The 24,939-nt window shown below is 42.6% G+C and overlaps 1 protein-coding gene across 1 annotated transcript in view; it reads right to left on the reverse strand.

Moving 5' to 3' along the window:
- Parm1 (prostate androgen-regulated mucin-like protein 1) overlaps positions 1-12,548 on the reverse strand; it is a 93,922-nt gene extending 81,374 nt beyond the window's left edge. The window contains exon 1 of the mRNA XM_055595897.1: positions 12,191-12,548. Coding sequence (XP_055451872.1) covers positions 12,191-12,233 — 43 coding nt within the window. The 5' untranslated portion in view covers positions 12,234-12,548. The remainder of the gene's footprint in view (positions 1-12,190) is intronic.
- Between the last annotated feature and the right edge of the window lie 12,391 nt (positions 12,549-24,939).

Here is a 24,939-nt window from a genome sequence, read left to right on the forward strand (position 1 = left end):
AAATGGCTGTTGTCTTAAGCGGCACAGTTTTGAGGTGATTTATTATGGAGCCTTGGGAAACTGAGACAATGGCTAATCTATATTTATACCAAGCTTGGCAGGTTGGCACGGTTCAGGGGGACAAGAAGCTCCCAGCAGTTCGCAGGGAATAACTTTAGGGACACGGCTGACTCTGGCAACCTCTGCCCCTGGGTGATGAATAGGAGAATGCGTCCCAGGAGGGCGCGCTTCTTTCTGAATCTCTCTAGTCTCAGGTGATGATACATTTCCGGTGTCTCAAAGGAAGGAAGTGTCTTACTACAGATGCCGGTGAAGCTGAAGAGAAAGGGCTAAGCCACAGATAATCACTAGGTTTGACATCTTCCTTCGTTTCCATAAGGGTGTTTTCTATCCAAAGTTGTCATCTGCTGGCACCTCTAGGTTCTGGGAGGTTTGTTTTATTTTTAGCTTTTGAGACATCGTTTATTTATACTTATCTTGGAGAAATGTACGTGACTGTGTATTTTAAAACAATGTCATCAACTGACTTTTATGTTTTATTTTGTTTTGAGACAGAGCCTCAGGCACCCCAGGTTGGTCTTGAACTCACAATGTAGCTAAGGAGCCTTAATACCTGTTCCTCCTGACTTATCTCGAGTGCTGGGATTCCAGGCTGTGTTGATAGGCTGTTTTGACGACACATTTCAAAGGTTAAGCTGTGGTTTGCAAGAACAGTCTGGGTGTTTAAACAAGAACACACGCCTATACAGAAGCACAACTTATATTTTATTTCCTTTTCCTCAAGAACTGTATTTTTCAGAGGATTCTCTTGAACTGCCTGCTTTCTTTAAACATCCCCGGAATGATTAGAACTAGCTCTACTCCGAGTTTTTAGAAAACAGTCCTTGCTGCACTCACATGAATAGACAGACTGGAATTTTCTCTCATGAGAATGTGCTGGTGGTGTGACTGCCCAAACATAACAAGCTTCTTTGGAAAGCAATTATAATTCCTTTCTAAATCTCATTTGCTCTCTTGTGTCATCAGATGTAGCCGACCACTGGGCTCTGCCAAGCTTCCTCCATCTTCTGGGCTTCCTCTAGGCCTTATGGAACCAATCACATACTGGGTGTCCTGGGGTTGTTTTTCTCTATGGTCTATGACTTCCCAGAAAGGTGCTCTGTGGTCATCTATACTCCTGTGAGTGGCATTGGATAATGTCTTTCTGTCAGTCTGTGTTAATATGTCACTTCTCTAAGCCTTTAGGTCTTAACTGTTAAGGAGAAAAGGGCAAGGTTGAACAGCCTTTGGATTCCCTGAAGTCAGCGAACTTAGTGTTTACATGAAAACACGAGTCTACACTCTGTCATCCACCAGCTGTGAGACTTAGGACTCTGAGTCCCTAAGCTTCAGCTTCTTTAGTTGAATTTGATAAGCTCTGAGCATTTGCCCCACAGGTTCCTGCAGAGGATGGAGGGTGTGAAGCTAAGAGTTGCCCCCTGCTCTCTAGAGGCTCACACACCCAACCAACTCAAAGAAATCTGAGCTGGCAAGCTAGAGAATTGTGGTCAGCAGAAAGCAGTGGATAATGGTGTGCAGAGTGAGGTGGTGGCACCAGCAAAGGCAAAGGGTCCTGAAGGCTCACAGCAGCTCTTCCCTTCTTGAGACTGATTGACCAAGGATGACAGATGTGCTTCTTAACCTCTTATGCCATCATTACCCATACTGCCTTGTTCTCTAGCAGGACCCCAAGGCACTTGCTAAAATGGGTGGGGTGTATCTCTGTACCCGATAGGGAGGTCTGGAAAACACCCTTTCTAAAAGCTTTTTAAAAATAAGTTTAATTTTTAGTTGAAAATAGATTTTTTTCATACAATATTTTCTGATCACTGCCCCACAAACACACCTTACCAGTTCCTCCAAGATCCATCCCACCACTCAAATCCATGCCCTCTCTCTCTCTCTCTCTCTTTCTCTCTCATTAAAAAACAATCAGGCACTAAAACTAACAAACCAGAACAAAACAAAACGAACAAAAAGGAAAAAGAAAAGAAAAAAGCACAATTAACATATACAGACAGAGATACACACACTTTCACACACGGAAATCCCATAAAAACACAATAACTAGAAACAATAATATGTAAACAAAACAAAAGACCTATGGAGTTAAAAAAATCTCCAAAAATACCAGTGAGTTCATTTTGGGTTGTCCACATACTGCTGGGCATGGGGCTTTGTCCATCAGTGTGGTTTGTACACCCAGGGAGACTCGATCTGAGAAAACTAATTTTTCCTTTGCAAGTGATTGTCAATTAGAAATAGACTGTGGGTTAGGATGGGTTTTCCTTCTAAAAACAGTTTGAAACAAAAATTCAATCATCCACTGAGTGGAACCTCTCTGTTGCCTTTACTCAGTTTCAGCAGTTACTATCAACCATTTCTTCATATGATATACCAACCTATTTTCCTGCTCCCACATTATTTTGAAACATTTCTTCTGTAACTATAATGATAAGGTTGTTGGAAAATACGGTGTATATCATTATCATGGTTAAAAGAAACAAAACCTCAGACTCACTGAAGAGCAAGTCAATGTTGCTTTCACAATTGTGTCATAAACGTCATCACTTAATTTTAGAGTTTTGGTTTGGTTCAGAACCTGAATAAGTTGCACAGCTGGGATCAGTTGCTCTGTTCTCAAGTCTTCTTTAAGTCTACAGAGTTCTCTTTCCCCTGCACAGCTTTCTTTCAACCTCTTTCTGCTATTCCTTACAATCTGTTCCTTGAAGAAACTGGGCTGTTGAGCCTACCCGGCCTCTTGCTTTCTGTCTTTATTCTATTGGTATTCGCTTGTCTTCCCCAGTTGTCTAAAGAAGCTTGGTGGGATGGAGCTTTCCTTTGAATGTGGCAGGGCTATATCAAAAGGGATGATGTGGGAGGGTCAATATCCAGTTATGCCACACCTCACAGTGTAGGCAGCCCCTGGTGATCCAAAGCCGCTAACTCACGAGGCTGTGCATTAAGGTAACTGTCAATACTGTTTCTTCTGAACTGGCTAGCCTCAATACTTCTGCAGAGACAACCCATCATCCAGTCATCAAATGTTCTTTCATACAGTGGCACACTCACAAAATGAAGGCAGAGTGAGATCTAGAAATCGATCAATCAATAAACCACACTTGATTCTCTGTAGTTATGTATTATTTTCAAAATAAGTTGTTGTTTTATTAGCATCCTCTAGTGAAGATCAATAACGTGTGTTATTTAATTGTTCCAGTTTCAAGATCATTTTGTACTCATGAGCAAACACAGTAATTTCAGCCTATTCCAATTATTATTCTCAGCGAAGATCAAATTGTACCATCTTTGGCCAGTAAGTTCATTAAGCATCTTTGAGTCCTTCTGAAAGGTCGAGAGAAGGTCTTTACTTCCTGGTCTAACAAAATACTGCAGTCATCTAATCAGACTTGCCTGGAGTTAGTTACTTCTACAAAGACCTGTCATTCTGTTAGTGAAAATGGAATCTAGACTCTACCATATGAACACCCGGGATAGTCTTTAGCATGTTTGAGTCTATTTCCCTTTTTCAGTAAGGGAATAGTCAATCCTGCCTGGCCTAAACACATCAAAACTAGTGATCCTGTGTGAGAAAAGTGATCACATAAGTGCCCCCCTAAGAAGAGATGATGCAAGGCAGGTTTTCAACCAAGGCAGTAACTGTAAGAATCAAAACTGGGAACACAAAGTGATTTAGCAGCTATCTTGGCAGTTCACAGTAGTGAGGGTAGAGATAGGTAACGATGAAAGTTGTAGGTTCAAATCCCAGCTCTGTTGCTAATCAATGGCATTAGAGCAGCATATTACTTAACTTCTGCAGCTCTATGCCCTCAACTGCAAAGTGGAACAGTACTGCGTCCCTCCTAAGGCTATTGGAGGGTCAGATGATGTTGTAGAGGAAACAAACACAGGGTGAGAGGGGGTACCCAGTAGAGCTAAAAACTTAAAAAGCTGGTCCTCAGCAATGTGCACAGCTTTGCTGGAACTGAAGGAGTTGGCTAGAATCAGGCCTTAGCTTCTTCTTCTTGCCCTATCTGCCTGTCCAGCAGTGTCCCCAGAACACCTGAGTTCTCCTCTGAAAATGCTGCAGAGAATTAATATGGCTCCTCCAGCGTCGTCCTAAACCACATTTTATTGATTACTTTGTTGAAAAGATGATATCATATATTGAATGTTGCCAAAGGAAATAAATAAATAAAATATGCTTCTCAGGGCTATTTTTCTTATGTGATATCTGAGTTGACAACTTTCATTTTGAGAAACTTAGGATGTTTTTTTTTTTAAAGTAGATTTTGTAGTAACAAATGCTCAAGAGATTTAATTTTTCGAAAAGAAAACTATAACATCACACATTAAGTACTGATCTGATAGTTCAGAGCCCCTAACAATGATCCAAGATGGTGGTCCTGAGCAATGCCTTATATTGCATTTGAGTTTTAGAAAATGTAACATTATTACATTAACTCATTTCTGCCTTAAAACCTTCCTTGACTGTTACATCAGTGCTGCCCTGTAAACCCTTCTGAGGTAACTTCTCTATGATTTTATTTTTGAGGCTCTGTCAGAATGACTTTTAAGCCAATATGCTGAGAATTGCAGCAGCCATCTATCAGTTACGGTAGCCACATGAAGTACAGCAAAAGATGGACTTGAAATATTCATAATGTTATTGAAAAATTCACAGAAGGTAGGGGATGGAGAGAGAGAGAGACTGTATCCTCCCAACCTCTTTTAATGCAGGCATACACTTATTTTACAGCTTTTTTTTTCCATATATTGGCTGCTATAAGCTGTGGCCATGTCACTCCTTTTCATTAATTAATGAACTTTACCTCCTGATGGGAGCTTCCCCTACCTCCTCTCTTCTCACGAGGCAGCCTGGCTAGGGGAAAGGGATCCAGGGGCAGGCAACAGAGTCAGAGACCACCCTGCTCCTGATGTTAGGAGTCCCATATGAGGACAGAGCTGCACACCTCTTAACATGGACTAGGTCCATCCCATATCCACTCTTTAAAGCAGTTACTAATGCTGCTGGGGTAAACGTTGAACGCAGCGTGGCTCAGCTGATCAGCTCTGCTCTCAGCATGACAGAACTTTGCTCCATCTGCAATCACAGTTGATTTCGAGATTTTGGGGTCCCACAACCATCTCTTGTTACTGTGTACTGTTTTTCCTTCCAGTAAGATATTAGGCCCTGCTTCTCATCTTACTCATTTCACCTGCTTCACACCATTGCCTGTGGGACAGGGGGGTGGAAGGGGAGGTCAGAGGATCACCTGTATTGCAATGCCAAGCTCTCAGCACTACACACATTTTCTGCAAACCCCGCAGTGCAAGCCCGGGTTCACTTGACTTTGATGCCTCTCTGTTCACAGTCAAGGCTGCTAAATTTGGGTGGTAGCAAGTTTCCCCTTCCAAAGAACGGACAAAGGAACTTAGGAAATATACAAGTCAAATGTTTTGCATAAAGCATTATTTCTCCCTCACTTAAAAGTGGACTCTCTAAATTGATAGCATCAAGATCGGTATGCTCTTGTGTTTTAAGGATCATGTTCTTCCTGGCAGCTACTAGTGCCATGCTGGGTAACTTTAAAACCAGCTGTGTGAAGAGGTGTTATCTACCTGCGGGATAAATAACAAGTATCTTCCCACCCTTCCTCTCTGTTCTAGGATACAGGCTTGATGTTAGCTGGAACTTCAGCATCATTTTTAGCTATTGCTTGGACTAAAACATAGCTCATATTTCAGGCTCATTAAGAAAGGTGTAACGCAGCTCCTCTAAGGGCAAGAAAGTCCCTACTCTATCCTTGAGCATATTAGTAACCAGCTTACACTTTCAACGCTCAGGGTCTGAGTTTACTTAACTTTTTCTAGCTTCGTCGGGAAATTGCCAGTTGTATTTCCTTTAAACCCCATCACTTTTCGTCACTCAGCTATTTTTAGAGTTATTGAGAAATTTCTCAAAATGGTTCAGATTGCAGCGCTCTCTTGTAGCCTTATCCTTCCCAGCTGCGCTCAAAGGTGACATTTTCTTAATTGGTCAGAGAATTAAGAAGGTTCAACTATTGTAAAATGATGTCGCTAGTGGAGGGAAAAAATCTGTAGTTTAGAAAGAATAAATTCAGCATTTTATATGTGTATAGCTATAAAATAGCTGTTTTTAAAGCTTATGTGGGGTTTTTTGTTTGTTTGTTTGTTTTCTGTAAAGTGAGGACCAACGGCCTGACTACTGTTTTTTTTTTTTTTTTTTTTTTTTTTAAACGCTATGTGCAAACACTACCAGGCACAAGCACCCGGTAGTTAGCAAGTATGCAATTCCTCATTTTTGGATGTCCTACGGACATTTTTGAATTAAGTATTTTGCCAATATTGCAAATACATTTTGAGCACCTACTGTGTGCCACAAAATATTTTTTTCTCTGAGGACTGCCAGAACAAGCAGAGGCTCACACCATCAGTAGTTTTCCATCAAGGATGCAATAATGGGTAAATAAACCCAGTAATGAGGTTATGCTTTGGGACTATACAAAGTAGGGAAGAATATCACAAATGTAAAATAACATATTTTATTAATCATATATTAGGAAATACAATGTGCTCTAACCAATGGCAGCCCCAAATTTTCAGAAAATAACATTCCTTCTCCCACCTAATTCCTTTCATGCTCAGCACCCATAGTGAATATTATTATGTCTTCATTTTCATGCTTATGGAAAAGAAAATCAGAATTTGGAATGTAAGTAGAGGTTGTATTCCATTATTTAACATTCATATCAAATAGGTGTGTTTTCTAAACATCACACCTGGTAATTTTCCACAATATCCTTTACTTAACAGTCAGCAATCCACATTTTTTTTCCTTGAGAATAAGAGCACAAATTTCTTCCAAAGCTAAATAGCTTAAAATATTTTCAATATCTGCCTTAAAATTCTGCCTAACGTGTGGCCTCAGGGGCTTTATAGCCACAGCTTTTTAAGTGAAACCAATAAATCTATCTAGCAGGAATTATATAAAACTTATATAATTAATATTTGTAAGATGTTTTAAGATCTTGGCAAGAAGATAGGTGCTGAAATCCAAAGCTATTCTATAACTTTCTCCTTAGATCAGCTGCCAGCTTTATTCCGGATAGGCTTCTAAATACAGTCTACGCAAAAATATTGCTACTATTAGAAATCTACTATCACTTTTTAAAAGGAAGGGTCAGGAAGGTTTATTATGATGGGTCAAAGAAGCCGTAGAAATGTTACCAGCTGGTCAGAAGTACAAAACCACGCCCAGGGGATGAATCAAGACATCTCACTGGAGTGCACACCATCTCTGCATCCTCATTTGTGCTGCTGTTAACCAAGAGAGCTGCTGTTAAATATCCACGTTTTCCCCACGAACAGACTTTTACTGAAATGACACTGGCCAGCTAAGACCCCATGAGACAAGGTTCAAACTGAAGGTCATCCCACACCACAACACGCCCGTTGCCTAGGTGGTCTAAAGATGAACCACCAAAGTAGAGTACTCCCGGTGAAAATCAATACTACACAGGCTCTCTTTAGAAGCCCTATTTATTTGAAATTCAAATATGACTGGACAGCCCTGGTTTTTATTTGCTAAATATGGCGATACCAGGCAAAGGAGAAGTAAGATAGTACACGCTGATGGACAGAATCCATCTAATGGTTCTTACTACTTACAAAAAATGGCAAATCTTTCAAGGTCTGTAAACAATGTTAAAAACATCTAAGTGAAAGCAATGGACTGTGCTGGAGCAAAGGATTGTGACAAATATTTAAAGGTACATACGCCGGAAAAAATGTTACATCAGCTCCTGTCATTTAAATAATTTAAGATGTAATAAAGGGCCTACACCATGAGTCTGGCTTTGTAGTCACACGCTTGCACATTAAATGGCTGATAACCTATTAACCCCACATTTCCAATGAGAAAGCAACCACAGGAAGAAGCAGCCATGACCGTCTACCTCTTAGAGCTGGCATTGTCTTCTGCAGGAAACATCAACTTTCTCACTTGCCATCTCATGCGCAAGGCAAATAGTTGGCTCCCAAACTCTGACTTAGAGACAGAGACTTTAAAAAGGAGGTACGGAGTTCTAACTGCTCTCATAAGAATCTTTCATCTGCCATGGGGTTCTCTGAGGTGAAAAAAGAACGTTTTTAGAAACGCCACTCTCTACAGTTTTTGTAGGTGCTACGCTCCCCTCCCCATCCCTGAGGGGGAAGTTTTGTTTTAGAAAGTTGTCTTAGGCAGCACGCATACTTGACCATACATCTCCCCCAGAGAAGCGCCAGCACAATTAGACCAGGCCCAAGTGATAAGGTTCAATTAGAGATTCGGCCATTGGTGAGGACTCTGGGTTCTGGGGAAAGTCACTGAGAGCCATCAGATAAAAATGGCCCATTTAATCCGAATTATCCCCAAATGTGTTGCTCTGGGGAATCTGACCTTTAAGATTTAGATGAATTGGGCTTTTTAAATACACTCATTTGCAAAAGTCCTTGGTGGTAAGGAATTGTTCCTTTATTTGTAACTGACCCCTCCCCCCATCACTGTTCTACATCTGAACTAACCCATTCTTAACCTTTAAACTAGGCAGTTCATGGCTCGGCCCTACTGCCTTCCTAATTTGCATATGGAGTTTGTAGGAACAGTCAGCCTTGGCATGCTAGTTGTAGCCTGTGCTCTGCCTGGTTGAAGCGCAAACATATAAACTCTGCATTCGGAGAGGGTGACCTCTGTCTTCACTGCTGAATAGAGTCATCTTTACTAAGGCTAATGGCATCGAGAGCTAAAAATTCTTTCCATATCCCCAGCTCAGCGTATTAGTAGGTATGCTCAGTCAGTTACCATTTCCCCAGCCTCATGAGGTGATCCCCTCCCCCGGTTTTAAATATAACAAATTGCAGGGTAAGGTTAAGGGATTTGCCCTGAACCAGGGTAGGTACTGTGTAGGTAGTCAGGATGTAGCTTCACCAGCAGACAACAGAGAGAGCTTGCAATATTCAGGTCTCTTCACATAAAGGAAGATTTCTTGTTACAGATTTCAAGTGAAAGGAATGCAGGCAACTCTCCCTTGTTACTTCAATAAGCCTTCCTGGACAAGGTGGCTATTTTTCAATATATTTGTGTCACTGACACACATGAGAACTTGTGTAGTCAAAGAGCACTGTCCCATGTTAGTTATACAGAGAAGAGAGAGATGATGGATCCAGAACAGTCACACAGATACACACACACACACACACACACACACACACACACACACACACATACCCGTTGCTAGCGGGCTGGGGCAGACTGCAATTCTAGCTCTCTTGGTCTTCCTTACCAGAGGACCAATGAGTGTTTCACTGTGCCTGGATGAATGCACTGTAATCTTCCTCAAGGTGGGGTGCACAGGGCAGACCCAGAGCAGGGAAATTCTGATCACTGGCTCTTAAATAATGAATTTCTTTTGTCTTCTTAAGTGTGTAAAAAGACCATTTGAGTGCTCCTTTGTAACTCACATATCTCACTGAGGTTTTTTTGCTTTCTTTTTTTAAAGAATGGGGCCACCCAACTCCAAGGGGCAGCAATGACAGGGGAGGGAACAAAACGGAATTCAGAGAGGAGCCTGGTAGGGCAGAGTCACTCAATGGTCCCTGCCCTTTCTCCCTGCATAGTTCTTTTGCCAGACCTTACTCAGGACTGGATTTTAATTCACATGTGCTACTCCTGTATATGCCACCTAAGTAATTGAGGGGACGAATGTCAAGCTGTCTCTGGTCAAGGTTCCTGATAATGCTCACATTATGTGTACTGGATGACACTAGGCATATAACAAGGATTTATTTGTTAAGCTAAAATGTAAAGCCCTGCTGTACCACTGTCTCTGGCCCAGTCAAATATCACTTTAAGGGTTTTGCTGAACTTTTTCTGAAGCCTCTAAGGTTTCAGAAGGGGGAGGGGCAGGGAGGAGGGGAAGCCAACCTCTGGTGAATAGCTTGCCAGGGAAGCTCCAGGACAGGCTGCTGGGACATGCCTGCCATTATCCAGAACCTTCTAGAAAAAAATGTCAATCTGAAAATACTTTACTTTGGAACGCAGAGACTCTCAGGAGGTATTTCTGATACTTCTCCTTCTTATTTTCCAGCCTATTTACGGTAAGCAGTTTTATTAACAAAGCCTCCATGGAAAGATTCATTCAGATTTACAAACTCCAGAGAAAGCTGCCCTCAGCCTCTTGGCTCCCCAGATGGGTCAGCAACATGAAGAAACAAGTAAGTGAAAGAGGCCATATGTCTTCCTAGGCCTCAGGGAGCCTATGACCCTGATGGCTCTTATCCCAGTTAGAAGCCCGGAGGGCATAGAGCTGGGGCTGCTTAGCCAGTCTCTGAAACAGCAGCCACCTGGCTCTGGGGGAGGGGGGTTGCAATGGGCAATATTTTTCTCTCGGCAGAGCACAGCTGAACAGTAAGGCTAGCAAGATCAATCAATCAGTCATCAAATAACAATCAATCAGTAAACTGTCTTTTTTGAGCTCCTTAGGATAGATCCAGTTTTTTTTGTTTGTTTATTTGTTTGTTTTGCCAACTGCAAGAACTGTTTAAAATATTAAGCACATAGGTAGATAGATAGATAGATAGATGATAGATACACAGATAAATATGCAAAAATCAATTTAGCAAACAAAATCTATCCATTAGCCCCCTGCAGGTTTCCTACACTTTCTGAATGGGTTCCCGTCCTTTAGTAAACATCTCTCTTCGTCTCTTCGGATCTCCTCTGAGGACCAGGGAACTACCTTTGGAGGCAGTCCAGCTGGGAAGGCTATTACACTTTTCATATCTAAGCGCTCCTCTCCCAAGAGGGCTGTGCAGCGGCCGGACTGTTCCGGAAAGATCTGCCGGCACCTCTCTAGACCTTGCAGATCCCGGAGCGGATAGGCTCTCCCAGACCTTGTAGAGAAAATACCACGCTATGGGCTCAAGCTAGGAAACTTTCCCTTAAAACTGTATTATCCCCGGAGAGCCACAGGGCGGGAGGGTGCGGAGGGGGAGAGGGGAGCTTCCAATTTCTTCTCAAGGAGCTGTGACTTATTTTGGGCGGGGGTGGGGAGGCACATTTACAGGAACCCAAACAACTCAAGAGGGGAAACCAATGAACTGAAGCTTGACTCTTGGCTTGTACTGCGTGGCTTTGGGTGGTTCTTAAAACAGACCAGACTGCTCTCTTGGGTTGCTCTCCCCCCCCCCCCCCCCCGCTCACCCTCCCGACCCTCCTCTTGTCCCTTATCCATAGTCCTGCATTGGGCTACACTTTTTCTGTACAAAAACCTAGGTACCCAACTCCAGATGATGGTGCCCGATTTCATCTTTGCAGCCCGCGGGCTGGCTTGGGTTGTCTGTACAAGGTCGCGGCTGCTATTAGTCCCTAGACCATTAGGCACGCGGAGAGGCTAGACGGGGACGGGGCGTGGGCAGAAGGGTGCGTGTGCCCTACTTTTAGCCAAGTTACTAGTTTCATACAGGGGATGGGGACACAGTTTTGGAAGGCTCTCGGCCACAGTAGACCTGCAATCCTCCTCCAGCAGTGATCCTTAAGCTTGACCTGGGCCGCTGCCTGTGTGCCGCATCATCCCTAAACCTAAGCCAAAAAGGGTCGCCGGGGTTCCAGAGACCTCTACATCCCCGGAGCGCTAACCAGCCTGATTTAGCGCGCTAGATGCTGAAGGCCTCCTAGCAGCGGCTTTATCGGACCCCTGCCCGGGTTCTGTATCCCATGGCAGGACAAACCAGGGCAAGAAGTGAGGTTCGGGACCGTGACAGGTGCGCCCTAAGACCCCAGCAAAGTAGGGAAGCCCCGGAGAGCCGTGGTCTCCTTGCGGGGTTCGCTGTGCCAACACGCTAACTAGCCTGCCGGCCACCTGTTTCACACAGATTTTGGGGAGGGGGCACAGGCTGCCCCAGCAAGACCCAGTCGCGTCGTCCTTCCCCTACAGGTCCGCCAACCCCGCGCATCTAAGTGCGCACACCCCCGCAGACCCACCACCTTCCAGTGGTGACTTCTTCCCTGGGGTCGCCCCCCTTCCCGGCAGCCGGAGCCTTAGGGCTGCCTTCCCCATGCCCGGGCTCTTCGAAGGACCGTGCCAAGTACCTGCGGTGAAGATGCAGAGAGCGATGAGCGCCTTGCAAACCATGTTAACTCCGGTGCTCGAGACGGAGCTGGATACGGCTAGGGAAGTTTCCCGGGGCTGACCAATTGCGTCGGGCACCGGCAGCTCCTTTTTTTTTTTTTTTTTTTCTTTTTTTCTTTTCCCGCCCGGTGGGCTGCGGGAGGAGCGGGGAGGTGCTGACGGCCCCGGGAGCGATCAGTCCCGGCAGCTTCGGCTGGTGTCCGGCGGCGCAAGGCGAAGCGGAGGTGGCGCGCAGGAGTCAGCTGTGTGCCCTGCAGCGCCAGGCGCGCTTCTGCTCCATCCCAACCGCCCCGGAGCCCAGGGCCCGCCTGCGCCGCCGCCAAACCCCTCCCACGCGGCCCTCCCGCGAGGACAGGGGCCACCTCCTGGCCTTCCCTCTCCCTGCGCACAGGTCCCAGGAGTCCCGGCCCAGGGCGGCCTCTGCTGGACAGTAGGCGCTAGGTCCGAGCTTTCAGTAGATTGAGCTGCAGCTCAGACAGCCTGGAGCTGTTCAGGAAGCTCTGGCAAAGCGAAGTGTGGATGGGTTCCTGCCCTCAGGAATCTTACTCAGTTTCGCTTATGAAACTGATCATTGCCTTTGGAGAGGGGACCGAGAGATCACCCCGGATAATCAACACACTTCTTTCTTTCCAAGTTCGGGGAGAAGACCTTTTCTTCGTTTCTGCAAACAACTCTCTGTGTACTTTAACCTTTCACCAGCCCTGAACTCCCAATGCACTTCCTGGTGCCTATCCGGCTTCATACCAGAAGAAATACCGCTGTCAGGTGACGCGATCGCTAGATAGCTGAACCAGGTTTGTCTGACTAGTTATGTGCTGAAATTCCTTCTACTAACCCAGAGAAATAAAACTTATTATTATTTCACCGTAGGAAACTGAAGGCATGAGAAATTAAGGCTATGTTCATATAGCCTATAATGTACACCAGGCCCACGATGAGGATGATGAAGATGACGATGACGATGATGATGATGATGATGATGATGATGATGATGATGATAATGGTTGATATTTCCTGAGAAATGGCAATAGGCTACCCGCTGAGCAATGTACATTCACATGCTACCCAAGTCGTTTACTTTCCGTAACAATCGTCCAGGGTGGGTACATTGTGTCCTCATTTTCTGAGTAGGAAGTGTTTTAGGTGCTTGCCAGGCCTCACAGTTAGCAAAGGGTAATAAGATAACGCCCTAGGCTCGTTCCCAGTACTTGAATGTCTGGCCAAAGATCAGAGCTTCTCCAAAGTGGGGCCAAAGCTGACCTTTCACCCAATTCTTCTGCCAATCCCTGCACCTTAGATTTGCCAATCCTAGTCCCTGCTTCACACTACATCCTCTTCAGATTGGCCTGAGCCTGGTGGACCCTAGTCACTAACTAGAGCTTAGAACTGCAAGAATAAGGGACCCTTCCTAAGGTTCCTAAGGGACCCAAGAGCTTGGTGCCACCAGCAGCCCTGCAAATGGTTTTTCAATTGTTTGCTGTGTCATTTCCCTCATATGTCAGGGATTCCTCTTTCTCAGTCAGGGTTCATCACTTTAGCTGTGGCCAGGTCAGTTCTGTGCCTCACCTCACCATCAGCACTCACAGATCTTGGTAGGACTTCCACAGTAAATTACACTGGGCTCGTAATTGTTCATAAATGTAATGATTCCTGTTGGGGCATGAAGCAAAAGATACTGCAAGCAAGGGCTGAACTCCCTTTTCTGCCTCCCTTGGCCAGAAAAACTGGCTAATTTGTGTGGTCTTAAATGTGTTCCCAGAAGCCTTCTGATCTCAAGTCCTTCTGGCATCTCCCTAACTGGTGTGATTGTGAAGCCTTTTGACAACTGGGCTTTGATTGTCATGGAGCCTGCAACCACACAGGGATGGAGCCTGGCAGTGGCATTTCTTTGAAGGCACTGGCTGGTGCCTTTCCCTTTATACAGGCCGATATAAGCAAGAGACTCTAGGCAGATATAAAGGTTTTTGAAGATTACATCACAGAAAAATGTACCCATTTGAAATTCAACAAAACTCTTCTCTCGAGTGCAAAGCGAGTGTCACCCCAACCTTGCTACTGGTGATGCCTTTGCTGACCCTCACATCCCAACCAGAAAAGATTGCCAAGGTTTCTTGCTGTCTGTGGATTTCAGTTGGAATCCTTTCTTTTATTAAAAATCATTCCTTTTAGTTGCTGACTAAAACTTTTCAATCGATCAGTTTTGTCACAGCATGTTAACTGTTCACTAGACTTTCAGATCGGCTGTGGAAATGAATTGTAATATCCGGCGGAGTAGGCCAGGTTGTACTTCTGCACATGTCAGCCCCAGAACCAGCCCTTGGGCAGGAACACGTAATTTATCATGTAATTTTTCTGCAGCTCCAGGTTATACTCGGTGTCAGGACTGTCAAGGACCCTCTGTTGTACCACGATAAGGCCATCTGCTCTCAAATTTAGTAAAATAGAGGAAGAGAGAAGAGTAGAGATCAGGTTTAAACCTTCCACTCAGAAGTGACACTATTAGTTTGTCGAGAGCAGGGCTCAAAACTCTTTTATTCTTTAAAAGAAAATTTTATGTGGCCCCAGACATATAGAGATATAAAGCAAACCAAACATTTACTGATCAGAACTTGTGAATAAGTTGATTAGAAACAGTTCTTTGGTAAAATATATAGTTTTGCCATTTGTTGAAGATGAAAGCAAGGTTGGATAGGAACAGCATAGATGTGTTTGCTTATTTTCCTATAAAGAATCAAACCACCACTGAATGTTGGTCTCTGTCAGTTACAGAGCATCTCTCACTTTTCAGAGAGAACCAGTGTCTTTTAATTCACTTATTGCTTATTCTGTAACAGTTTCATACTTACACACAATGGATTTTGTCCCCCTTCCCCATTTTCCTGTCTCCTCCCTTCCTTCTCCTTCTGAAACCTTTCTTTCAAAGATAAAAACACACAGCACAAAATGGCAGAAGCACGGGTAGGGTCATTTGAAACATTGTCAGAGATTCTGTTCTAATTCCAAGCCAAAAATTCATTTAATGATATTTTTTTTAATGAAACTATCCAGCAACTGAAAAGACAATTAAAAAAAACACAGTACAAGCCAAAGATGCACAATTCACTGCTTGCGTATTGAGGAATCACTAGTAGGAAATTCTTGAAAGGCTTTGCTTTCTCTAATTAACCCATCATGTTTCTGTAAGAGGAGAAAACTTTGTGTGCACGGTAGGAAAGCTAAAATTCTGCACGTACGATAATCTTGAGTATGACCTAAGGGGTTTCAGGCAGTGTGGGCTGGCACGTGGGCAGTATGGCGCCACGGCCAGTGCTAAATGCACATGGTGTGTGTTCAAAACCAAGGCTGCAGCGATGCCTCTAGATGCAACACAGGCAAGGTCTGCTACAATCGCCCCGGATCCACTTTTGGCTTTGAGCTAATTACCTCTTCCAATATGTTCACAAGTTCACATCCAGTTACATGACTCTGTGTAGCTGCACCCAGCTGTGGGCTAACGCTAGTCAACAGCCGAGTCCTACTTCAACAAAGCAAGAAAGCTCGGTCTACTCAACAAAGCAAGAAAGCTCGGTCTACTCGTGTGACAAGACAGGTGAGAAAGTCTAATGGGAAAGAGCTGTGTACCACAGAAGTTCATTGCCTCTGCCACCGGCAGGCTTCTGATTGTATGATGGTGAATCAAAAGACATGCAATAATAAAGATTTTTAGGTTAAGTGTTACAAATAATATCTCCCAGTTATTGATATCTGCAGTGTGCTATGAAAATTTCTAAGTTGTGTGTGCATGCACGCTTGTGTGTGTGTGTGTGTGTGTGTGTGTGTGTGTTAGATGCATTTGTTTGCACTTTATGGAGAAGGTACTGCAGGAGACCAGAGGTCTTCTTTGGCACAATGATTACTTTGACAAATAGGAGAAGCTCTGAAGTTACTCTCCTGCAGAGGGGAATTATAAAGGCAACATTCCTGTGTAAGGATGTCTCTATCTCAGTACTAAGAGAGGTAAGGATGGCTAAATTACTAGGTACCTTGATATGTGGGAGGAGTACTGGGTGAAGTCTGGATAACCTTCCACTACTTCCCAAAGCTTTTGGTGGTCGCTTTCCCCAACACCTGCTAACATTATCAACTGTTGTTGCTATTATTATCATTATTATTCTTATCATCATCATTAGTATTAAGTTATTCAGCTGAAGATGACTGTTAAGACTGAACTCATGCCTCTTCTTTGAGAGTTACTCATTCCACAAGCATCTCTCATGTCTAGATCACCTATGCATATTCTTAAACTTATTTTCCTCTTGTTTCTGGGGGTCCAAGCTAAAGCCTTCTATATGATAATGTCAAAAGTACTTTTCCTCTCCTATGATACTACTACCCTACATTTAAAAATAAAGCAACGGATATTTGGAGTTGAAGGAAATTGAGGGATGCTATGACATATAATTGCAGGGAACAGATCCTCCTCAGTGGGGTCAGGGGTGAAGCTTGCATGCAACTATTTATGTATACCTTTAGATTGAAAGCCGGTCCCTTTCAGGCATTTCTCTTGGTCCTTTTATAGTGTTCCAGTGGGAAAAAAATCTGATAAAATAAATCTGCCTTTAACCGACTTTGTTCCTTTTTGATCATTGTTAACATCAATTCTAGTGTTACCGACTTTCAACATTTTATAAAAGCATTGACTGGCTTTGTTGTTGACATCCTGAATGTATTGTACTTCATGGACCATGTTAAGCGATATACGCCGTAGCTCACAGAAATATTGTTTCTGGTCTTTAGTCACATGATTGAGGAAAGAATAATTTGGTAGTGTAATAGTGACTAGAGGTATGGTCTTCATCTCTCTACCAAACAAGGACTTTACTCCCTTGGCACCTGTTGGATTCTGTATTGATTTTTAAGGCTGCTACAATAATACATTGTACATAGAATGTCTTAAGGAGCAGGTATTTCTTTCTTTCTCTCTCTTTCTCTTTCTTTCTTTCTTTCTTTCTTTTTTCCTTTCTTCCTTTCTTTCTTCTTTTCTTTATTCATTCTTTCATTATTTTAGGTTTGCATGGTGATTCTACTATAGAACACATGGACACTCTGAAAGCTGAATAGAAAGTATGTATTTCTGGCTGGTGACTACATGGGAAACTTGCCTAAATCACACAGCCCCGAGCCTCACCATTCTTTGCCTTTTATGCACAAAAACACATCCTGGTTGACACACTTCAATCAGCAAGAACAGTTAAGGAGTGGCAAAACTACGGAAGCAAAAAAGCAAGATCAGTACATTCAGGGACTTTCCCATATTATTGAACTATGGACTAGGTCTTTGATAGATTAGGTCTTTGTTCTCATTTTGGCAGGTGTTGGGGCCCATGTTCTAAGGTCAGAATGGAGCCTATAACATGGCATAAGTTGTGCTAAGGTGTTTGTCCTGTTACACCAGTGCCAGAGTATTGAGGATTAAACCAGGAGCTTCATATATTCTAGGCAATTGCTCTTCCACTAAGCAACATCCGGAGCTACAGTCCTCTTTATTTTCTATTTTAAGACAGGGTCTTGCTAAATTGCTAAGGCTGAGATTAAACTTGCTCTATAACCCACTGTGGCTCTGAACTTGTTATCTTCCTGCCTCAGCTTTCTAAGTAGCTGATTACAGACCTGTACCACCAGGTCCACCAGAATTTAATTTTCAAAGTTCCAGAGGTTGGCTGCTAAGACCAAGGTGCTGCAGGGTTGGTTTATGATCTGTTTTTTTTTTTCTCTCTCTCTCACCTGTATTGTGGAACTAGATATTAGACTATAGAATGCTTCTCTACCCCAGCTAGTTTCCAAATAATTGAGACAAAGACCTCTTAGAATTATAAAAGCTTCAAGGCACCATAACTGGGCAGGTATCAACCCTCTAAGCTATTTTGCTATTTCCCAGCCACACCCCCCAAGTTACTTGCCATAATTGTTCCTGCCTGGGACTTCTTCTGTTCTATCAGGCCAGCCCTCATGGCCATGTGCTTATGGTCTATTCTGCCCTACGATGACTTTCTTCTCTCTGGCTACCTCACCTCTGGTTACATCTTCTCTTTCCTCCTACTCTTTCCAGCCTCATGGCCCCTCTCAGACCCCAAGCCCAGGAACCAAAGCTCTGCCTACTTCTCTTCTGTCCAGTTACAGGCCTCGGCAACTTTATTAACTAATTAACTTTAAATTTTAGGTAGAACAAGGTTTACACAACAAAGAGGTGTAGGTGAGGATATAGGCACATCTTGGGGGCCTTTTATTAGCATTAGAATACATAGGACCAGACCAGATCGCAACACTCCTGGGATGGACATGCCTGCCCTCTGGATACAGTCTCATATGCCTTTTTATCTGTGACACACATTTATGGGATTTTTTTCCCCTTTATAGTGGCACCAGTCCTATTGGATTGGGGTGCTACCATTATGACCTAATTTATCTTTAATTATTTCCTTAAAAAATGGTGAATTCAAATATTGGAAGTCAAAGCTTCAACACATGAATCTGAAATGTGTGTCCGTAAATCCCATCTCCTGGCTCCCAAAATTTATTTTCTCTTACATGCAAAATACATTTACCCCACCCTCAACAAATCCAAAAGTCTTAACCTACTGCAGCACCAGCTCTACATTCAAGTTCTCATCTAAATCAGGTATGGGTAAGACCCAAGATATGAGTCATTCTGAATCCAATTTCTCATTGAGAAACCAACAATCATGAGCTTTCAAAATACAGTATGGGAAAGCCTCCTGGGAGATTTCTCTCTCAACCTCATCCCAAGCACAGCTCAGATAATACACATGAAAGGCTTGACACAGTCTAAGAGCCAATAAAGTCTAGAGAAGAAACTCTGGAGTACATTTGCGAACACTTGGGTAACCAGTGGACAGCGGGACACATTACTACCTGCTGCAGCTTATCTGGACACACACAGCTGTGTGACAGGAGTGAGGGCGAGGTTGTGGAGGGGGTCTGGGAGGAATCATTGTCTCAGTTGCAACCGAGCAGACAAAAACCTCTACTGCCTCTTACAGCCCCTGCCCGCCCCCACTGCTGTTGCAAGGCAGGAACGCAGCAGCCTCAAGACCTTGCTATATTTTATCTTTGCTTCATTTACTCTCCACAAGCTGAATTGCAAACACATTTCCTCTGGGTCTACATCACAAAGCTTGTCACCATAGCTTTGCTTTTCTCTTTTGAACTCTAATTCTTTGACATTTAATATTAATGACAAAATAGATTAAGAGCGATGACACGAACTGTATAGAAGTGTAAATTTGGAATGTGGCTGAGAAATAAGTGCTTGAACTGGGCAGTTTTGAAAGGGCAGGACAAAGCATGATTGTTTACCTGATTTAAACAGCAGTGTTTGAAGCTGAATGAACACTCCAAGAACAATAAACCATGTGTCGGTAATTTTTAATTAAGGATAAAACTCTTTAAATATCTCAAGAAGGAGGAACCTGGCTTCTTGGAGGCTATGCACACAATGGAACCACTTATTCAAACTAGTTAAAACTTAATTGCGTTAATACCTTTAGACTCCTGTGTGCTGTCCAATAAAAATAAAACACTGGCCACATGCACAACTTATACTTTCTGAGTGGCTTCATCTAATATTCTCTCTCTTTCTCTCTTATTTCAGTGCAGAGCTTAGAACCCAAGGCCTTGCACATGCTGGCACCCACTGAGCTTCAGCTCTAGCCCCAATGTCACCCTTCTGAGAAGGTAAAGAAACAACTGGAATTTTTTGAAGAACATATTTTACCTAACTAAACGTGTTTTGGTTATCATAACAATAAGTATCAAACATAAAAATATTGAGCTGGTTCACAGTTTTTATCCTTAGAACCCCACTGTAGATTTTTACACTTTTACATATGCAGGTCATTTTAATTGACTAGCTGATTTTCACTAATTAAGGCCAACGGTTGCCATAATGGGCATTGCAGCCGTAGGACTACGGCTGAGGAATGAGGGGTGATATGAGTGGGACTTAAGGATGCAAGGCCAAAGGGAAGTTCTTTATCTTTTGGAGCCTCAGTTTCCCATCTGTGGGATATACTTCAGGTGGTTGCTCTAAGAGCGCAGATAGTGTTTATGATTGAGCCTAGAGAAAGAATTTCAGCAAATGCTGCTTGTTTAGGGTAAAAGTGATGATGGTGGTGGTGGTTGTGATGATAACAATGATAATGGTGGTGGTGGTGATGGTGGTTTTGAGGATGATGTTGGTGGTGGTGATGGCGCTGAAGGAAAAGTACAATCAATAGTAAAATCATAACAGACATCATTGCAGTAGTTAGACAAATTATATCCATTGCTGCTCAAAGCCACTCACAGTACAGTTTAGCCTGTAAGGGTACATTTGTATGGTTGACAGCAGCATTTCTCAAAAGGGGTCATGTCTCAGGACTCCTTCCCACTGCTGTAACTTGTTAAGAGCTCTGAAATGTTTTGTAAGAACAGCATATTAAGTCCCAGTCAGGTAAATGTTGATTTTTCTTCTTTTATCCTACATCCATGTTCAACAAGGAATGCTTTCTTAAAAGTCGTCTGCAGTGTGGAATCTGAAAGCATGCTAATGTAATTTTCATATTATGTCACATTAAAACCTATTAGACTGTTGTATACTTTAAATGTTTTTCATCCACACAGGATTTTTTTTAATATGGTATTAAAATTTGGCCACATGAAAAAGCGTTGGCTCACCGAGTTCCACAGATTCTCCAAAAATTTAAAGCATTTTATTATACAACATCAAAAATAACACATTAAAAGTGTCTGATGTGTTTATTAAATTTTAACCTAGATCATCAGAAAGTTACTTACGTACAAGAACACTCTGAAGCTCTTGGTAAAGGATAATTGTCTTTTAAAGTTTTCATTTCCCCCTGAACTATTGAGTCTTACCAGGGCCACCAAATACTGCCAACTTTTTTTTTTTTTTTTTTTTTTCTGATATGACAAGCTAAGTTCATGAGAAAGTGTCTAACAGATCTCCAGGTCTAAACAATCACAGTTTATCTATAATGTTTCCTTCCAGTAGAACCAATATGTTTTGCTGTATATTTCAACTGTAGTATTAATCAGAAGATTCATTGGGGCTGATTTTTCAATCTCTTAAACCATTCAGCAATACATTCTCAAACAATGATGCTTTGGATAGTTTTATGTCAACTTAACTTGACACAAGCTAAATTTATCTGAGAGGAGAGAACCTCAATTAAGATTACTATCGCTTGAAGGTCATCACACAAAAGTATTTCCTAAATCACTATTTTATTTTGGTATTTCAGAGGCATACTGTATGTCCCCATTTCTCCATTTTTAACATAGAGTGTCAAAAAGGCATATATTCAAACTTTAATAAAAAAATCAGTGACCTGTACTTCTGAACAAGGTCATTAGTACATGAAACTTACTGTTATCCCCTTTAAGCTGGGCATGCTCCATGGTTGGGAACCCTATGATTACTGGGATGCCATTAATTCATTGCTTTCATTTGTCCTAAGACAGAGGAAATTGGAGAAAAAGCAATATAAAAATATTAAGTACCATCTTAGTGTTAGTGTAAAAATTATTTTGATTTTACAAATCGGGAATAACCTGGGTGCACGTGCCACAGCGGGCATACGAAGGTCTGAGGACGTCTCTCATGGTTTGGCTTTCTTCTGTCACCGTGTATGATCCCAGGGTTAGAGCTCAGAGCTGCAGGCCCTGGAGCCATTCCCTCCATCTGCTTAGTCAGCTTTCTCGGACATGCTTCTCTTCATCTTACTCTGTTTTGTATGTTTTAACCTCGAGTTTTACATATCTTAGTAAATTCTACTTCGAGTTGTACAGACTTCAAGTTTTCTCATCTTTCAGAGTGTTCTTGACTGTAGTGTTAATCAAAAAATTCATAGTGGCTGATTTTTCAATCTCCTAAACCATTCAGTAATACATTCTCAAACAATGATGCGTTGGATAGTTTTATGTCAATTTAACACGACACAAACTAAGGTTATCTGAGAGGAGAGAACCTCAGTTAAGGAAATGCTCCTACGAGATCTATATGCCTCCTTAAGATCTGCTTCCATAAGGGCGGTGGGGCATTTCCTTAATTGATGACTGATGAGGAAGGGCCCAGCCCATTGTGGGTGGTGCCATCCCTGGTGGTTCTGGGTTCTGTAAGACAGCAGGATGAGCGAGCCACAAGGAACAAACCAGTAAGCAGCCCCCTTCCATGGCCTCTGCATCAGCTCCTGCCTCCAGGTTCCTGTCCTGTTTGACGTCCTATCCCGACTTCTTGTGGTGATGAATAGTGATATGGAACTGTAAGTCAAATAAACCTTTTCCTCCCCGACTTGCTTCTGACTATGATGTTCCATCCCAACAGAGGCAACCCTAACTAAGACAAACAATAACCAAACAGTATTGGTAATGTCATCGACCCATCAAGAGCCAAAGAAAATTACTGACAGTTAATTGTTTGTGTCTTCATTTCACTATGTTTCTTTTTTTATCTTCTTAACTTACTGGGCAACTATACTTGTAGGGAGGCTAATGACCTAGGTGACGTTTACTTTCTCTGAGCATCCTTATTTAACTACTCTAATTAAGTAAAATCTAATTGAGACACACATGGTAAACAGATTTTCATATTTGGGGTATCAGTTATTGTTTTGTTGCTGGAGTTCTCTCAGTGATGGCCGGGAGTTTACAGCATGGTCTGTTCAATGCCAGCAGGTCAGCAAGCAGCCTCGGCTAGAACCATAAGCCCCACCCGCATGGCCCTATAGCGACCTGCTAGGCCTCCTGTTCAAAGAGTTCCATACTCTTCCTAAACATGTCACCACCTGTGACTAAGAGTTCAACTAATGAACCCGTGGGAGACAGTCCATAGTTTCTTGCTTAACAACTGAACCACTTGGAAAATTAATTTAGTGGAAGCTTTATTGGGATAAATTATCCCCTCATAGGATTAGATTTCTATATTTTATAACTTTTGACATTTAGTCTTGTTCTGTGACTATATAATCGATTCTTTTAACACAGCAGTAATATATTAAAGTTTATAAAAATGTTTTCCAGTTTAGTTAACCAATGATCTATTTCCCATTCTACCTTAGAAGTGTGATAATTAAAGTCTAGTTTTGATTATTTTTGTTTGTTTGTTCTGTTTTTACATGCCAAGTGTACAGTAACAGCAAAAATGAAATGCGTTGGTATATGCTGTGGTTTCATTGTGTTCCCTAAAGGGGGTCTGTTGCAAAATCAGTTCTCAATGCATCAGTGTTCTGATGTGAGACTGAATGAGATGTGATTATGCCAGGAGAGCAGAATGCGTGATCAGTTCTGGGAGTAGCCTCATTTTAGAAAGTCAAATGATGGCACATATCTGTCAGCCTAGCACGTGGAAGGAGATGGCATAAAATGGACCAAGATGGTGTAGCAATATAAGTGGCACTCAAGTGCTTCCAAGCTGCGACTTTGTCACTGTGATGGGTAGTTCCCCTGGAAGTAGTGAGCCCTGTCACAGTTACTTCACACTGACACTTTGTTACAGGGTAAAATCAGCCACACATACGTAAATGAGTGGATGTTTCAATAAAACTTCAATTCAAGTAGAAATATGAACCTCACATCATCGTCATGTGTCATGAAAAGTGCTTTGGTTCTTTTCAGGCACTCTGAGATCATAGAATTTATGCAACAAATTTTGCATAAATTACCATAGATCACCAACCTATGCTCTAAGGGGACTACATTAGATTTGTCTAGATTTGTTCAAATCTGTTAACTATGATGATCAGCCTGGGTTTTCTGAAGTAGGTAATAAGAAATTCCAACCAACTTCAGATGAGTGTGGAGATAGGGCTAGGGTCTTGACATGTAAGAAAGTCTGTTTTCTCTGTGCTCTTGCGGGGTTTGGATGTAATTTTCCTGCCCTGGTTCAGGAGGCCTGCCTCTCTGTGTGTGGTGGTGTTCAGGTGGTAAAAATTGCACAGTGGGGTCCAGTGGGGCCTGTCCAGGCTGCTGCTGGTGGTAGGGCTACCCTCAGAAAAGATTAGAATTCCACGAAACTGAGTCATTGTCACAGAGAGTGCCGGAGTCGTTCTGATTTCCTGTCTCACTGTGTGATCTCTTTCTCACACATGACGTCCTACCATGATGTGACTCAGTCAGGGGCGCTGACCAAATAGGACTGTCCATGCCAGAACTTTCCCCCTTCCAAACTGTGAACTCTTAAAGCTCCTTTTCTGCATTGCCCAGGTTCAGGTATTTTGTTGAAGCTGAGGTGAGGTTTTTAACAGATTGCTTGGTGTGTCATCTTTCGCCTAAAGTATGCTTACATTTCTATAGCCTGCCTTTTCATTCATGCTCTCTTAATGTATGGCCCTCCGTGTGAGACAAGAAATCCCGTTCTGTTACTCCAGTTCACACAAGTTTTTATCTCTTGCCCACCAAGTGGCCATTAAACCAGGGGCATCTACAGCTGCTGACCACTCTAATTATAGTTCTATTTCCTCCTGTTTTTTTGGACCCCTGTGTTTTTTTCTCTGCTTTCTTTAGACCAGGACTGTATATTTATGAAAGATTATAGTAGTTTTCCAACATTTTGAAGACAGCTTGTAACAGCAGGTGGGTTTTCAGAAATTCTGCATTTAAGGAAGTGGATGTCCTTTGTGCTTTATCTTTTTTTTCCCATTTGCTACTCTTT

The sequence above is a fragment of the Psammomys obesus genome, unplaced genomic scaffold, assembly GCF_907164565.1.
Source record: "Psammomys obesus unplaced genomic scaffold, mPsaObe1.curated_primary_1811, whole genome shotgun sequence".
In the NCBI taxonomy this organism is placed as follows: domain Eukaryota; kingdom Metazoa; phylum Chordata; class Mammalia; order Rodentia; family Muridae; genus Psammomys; species Psammomys obesus.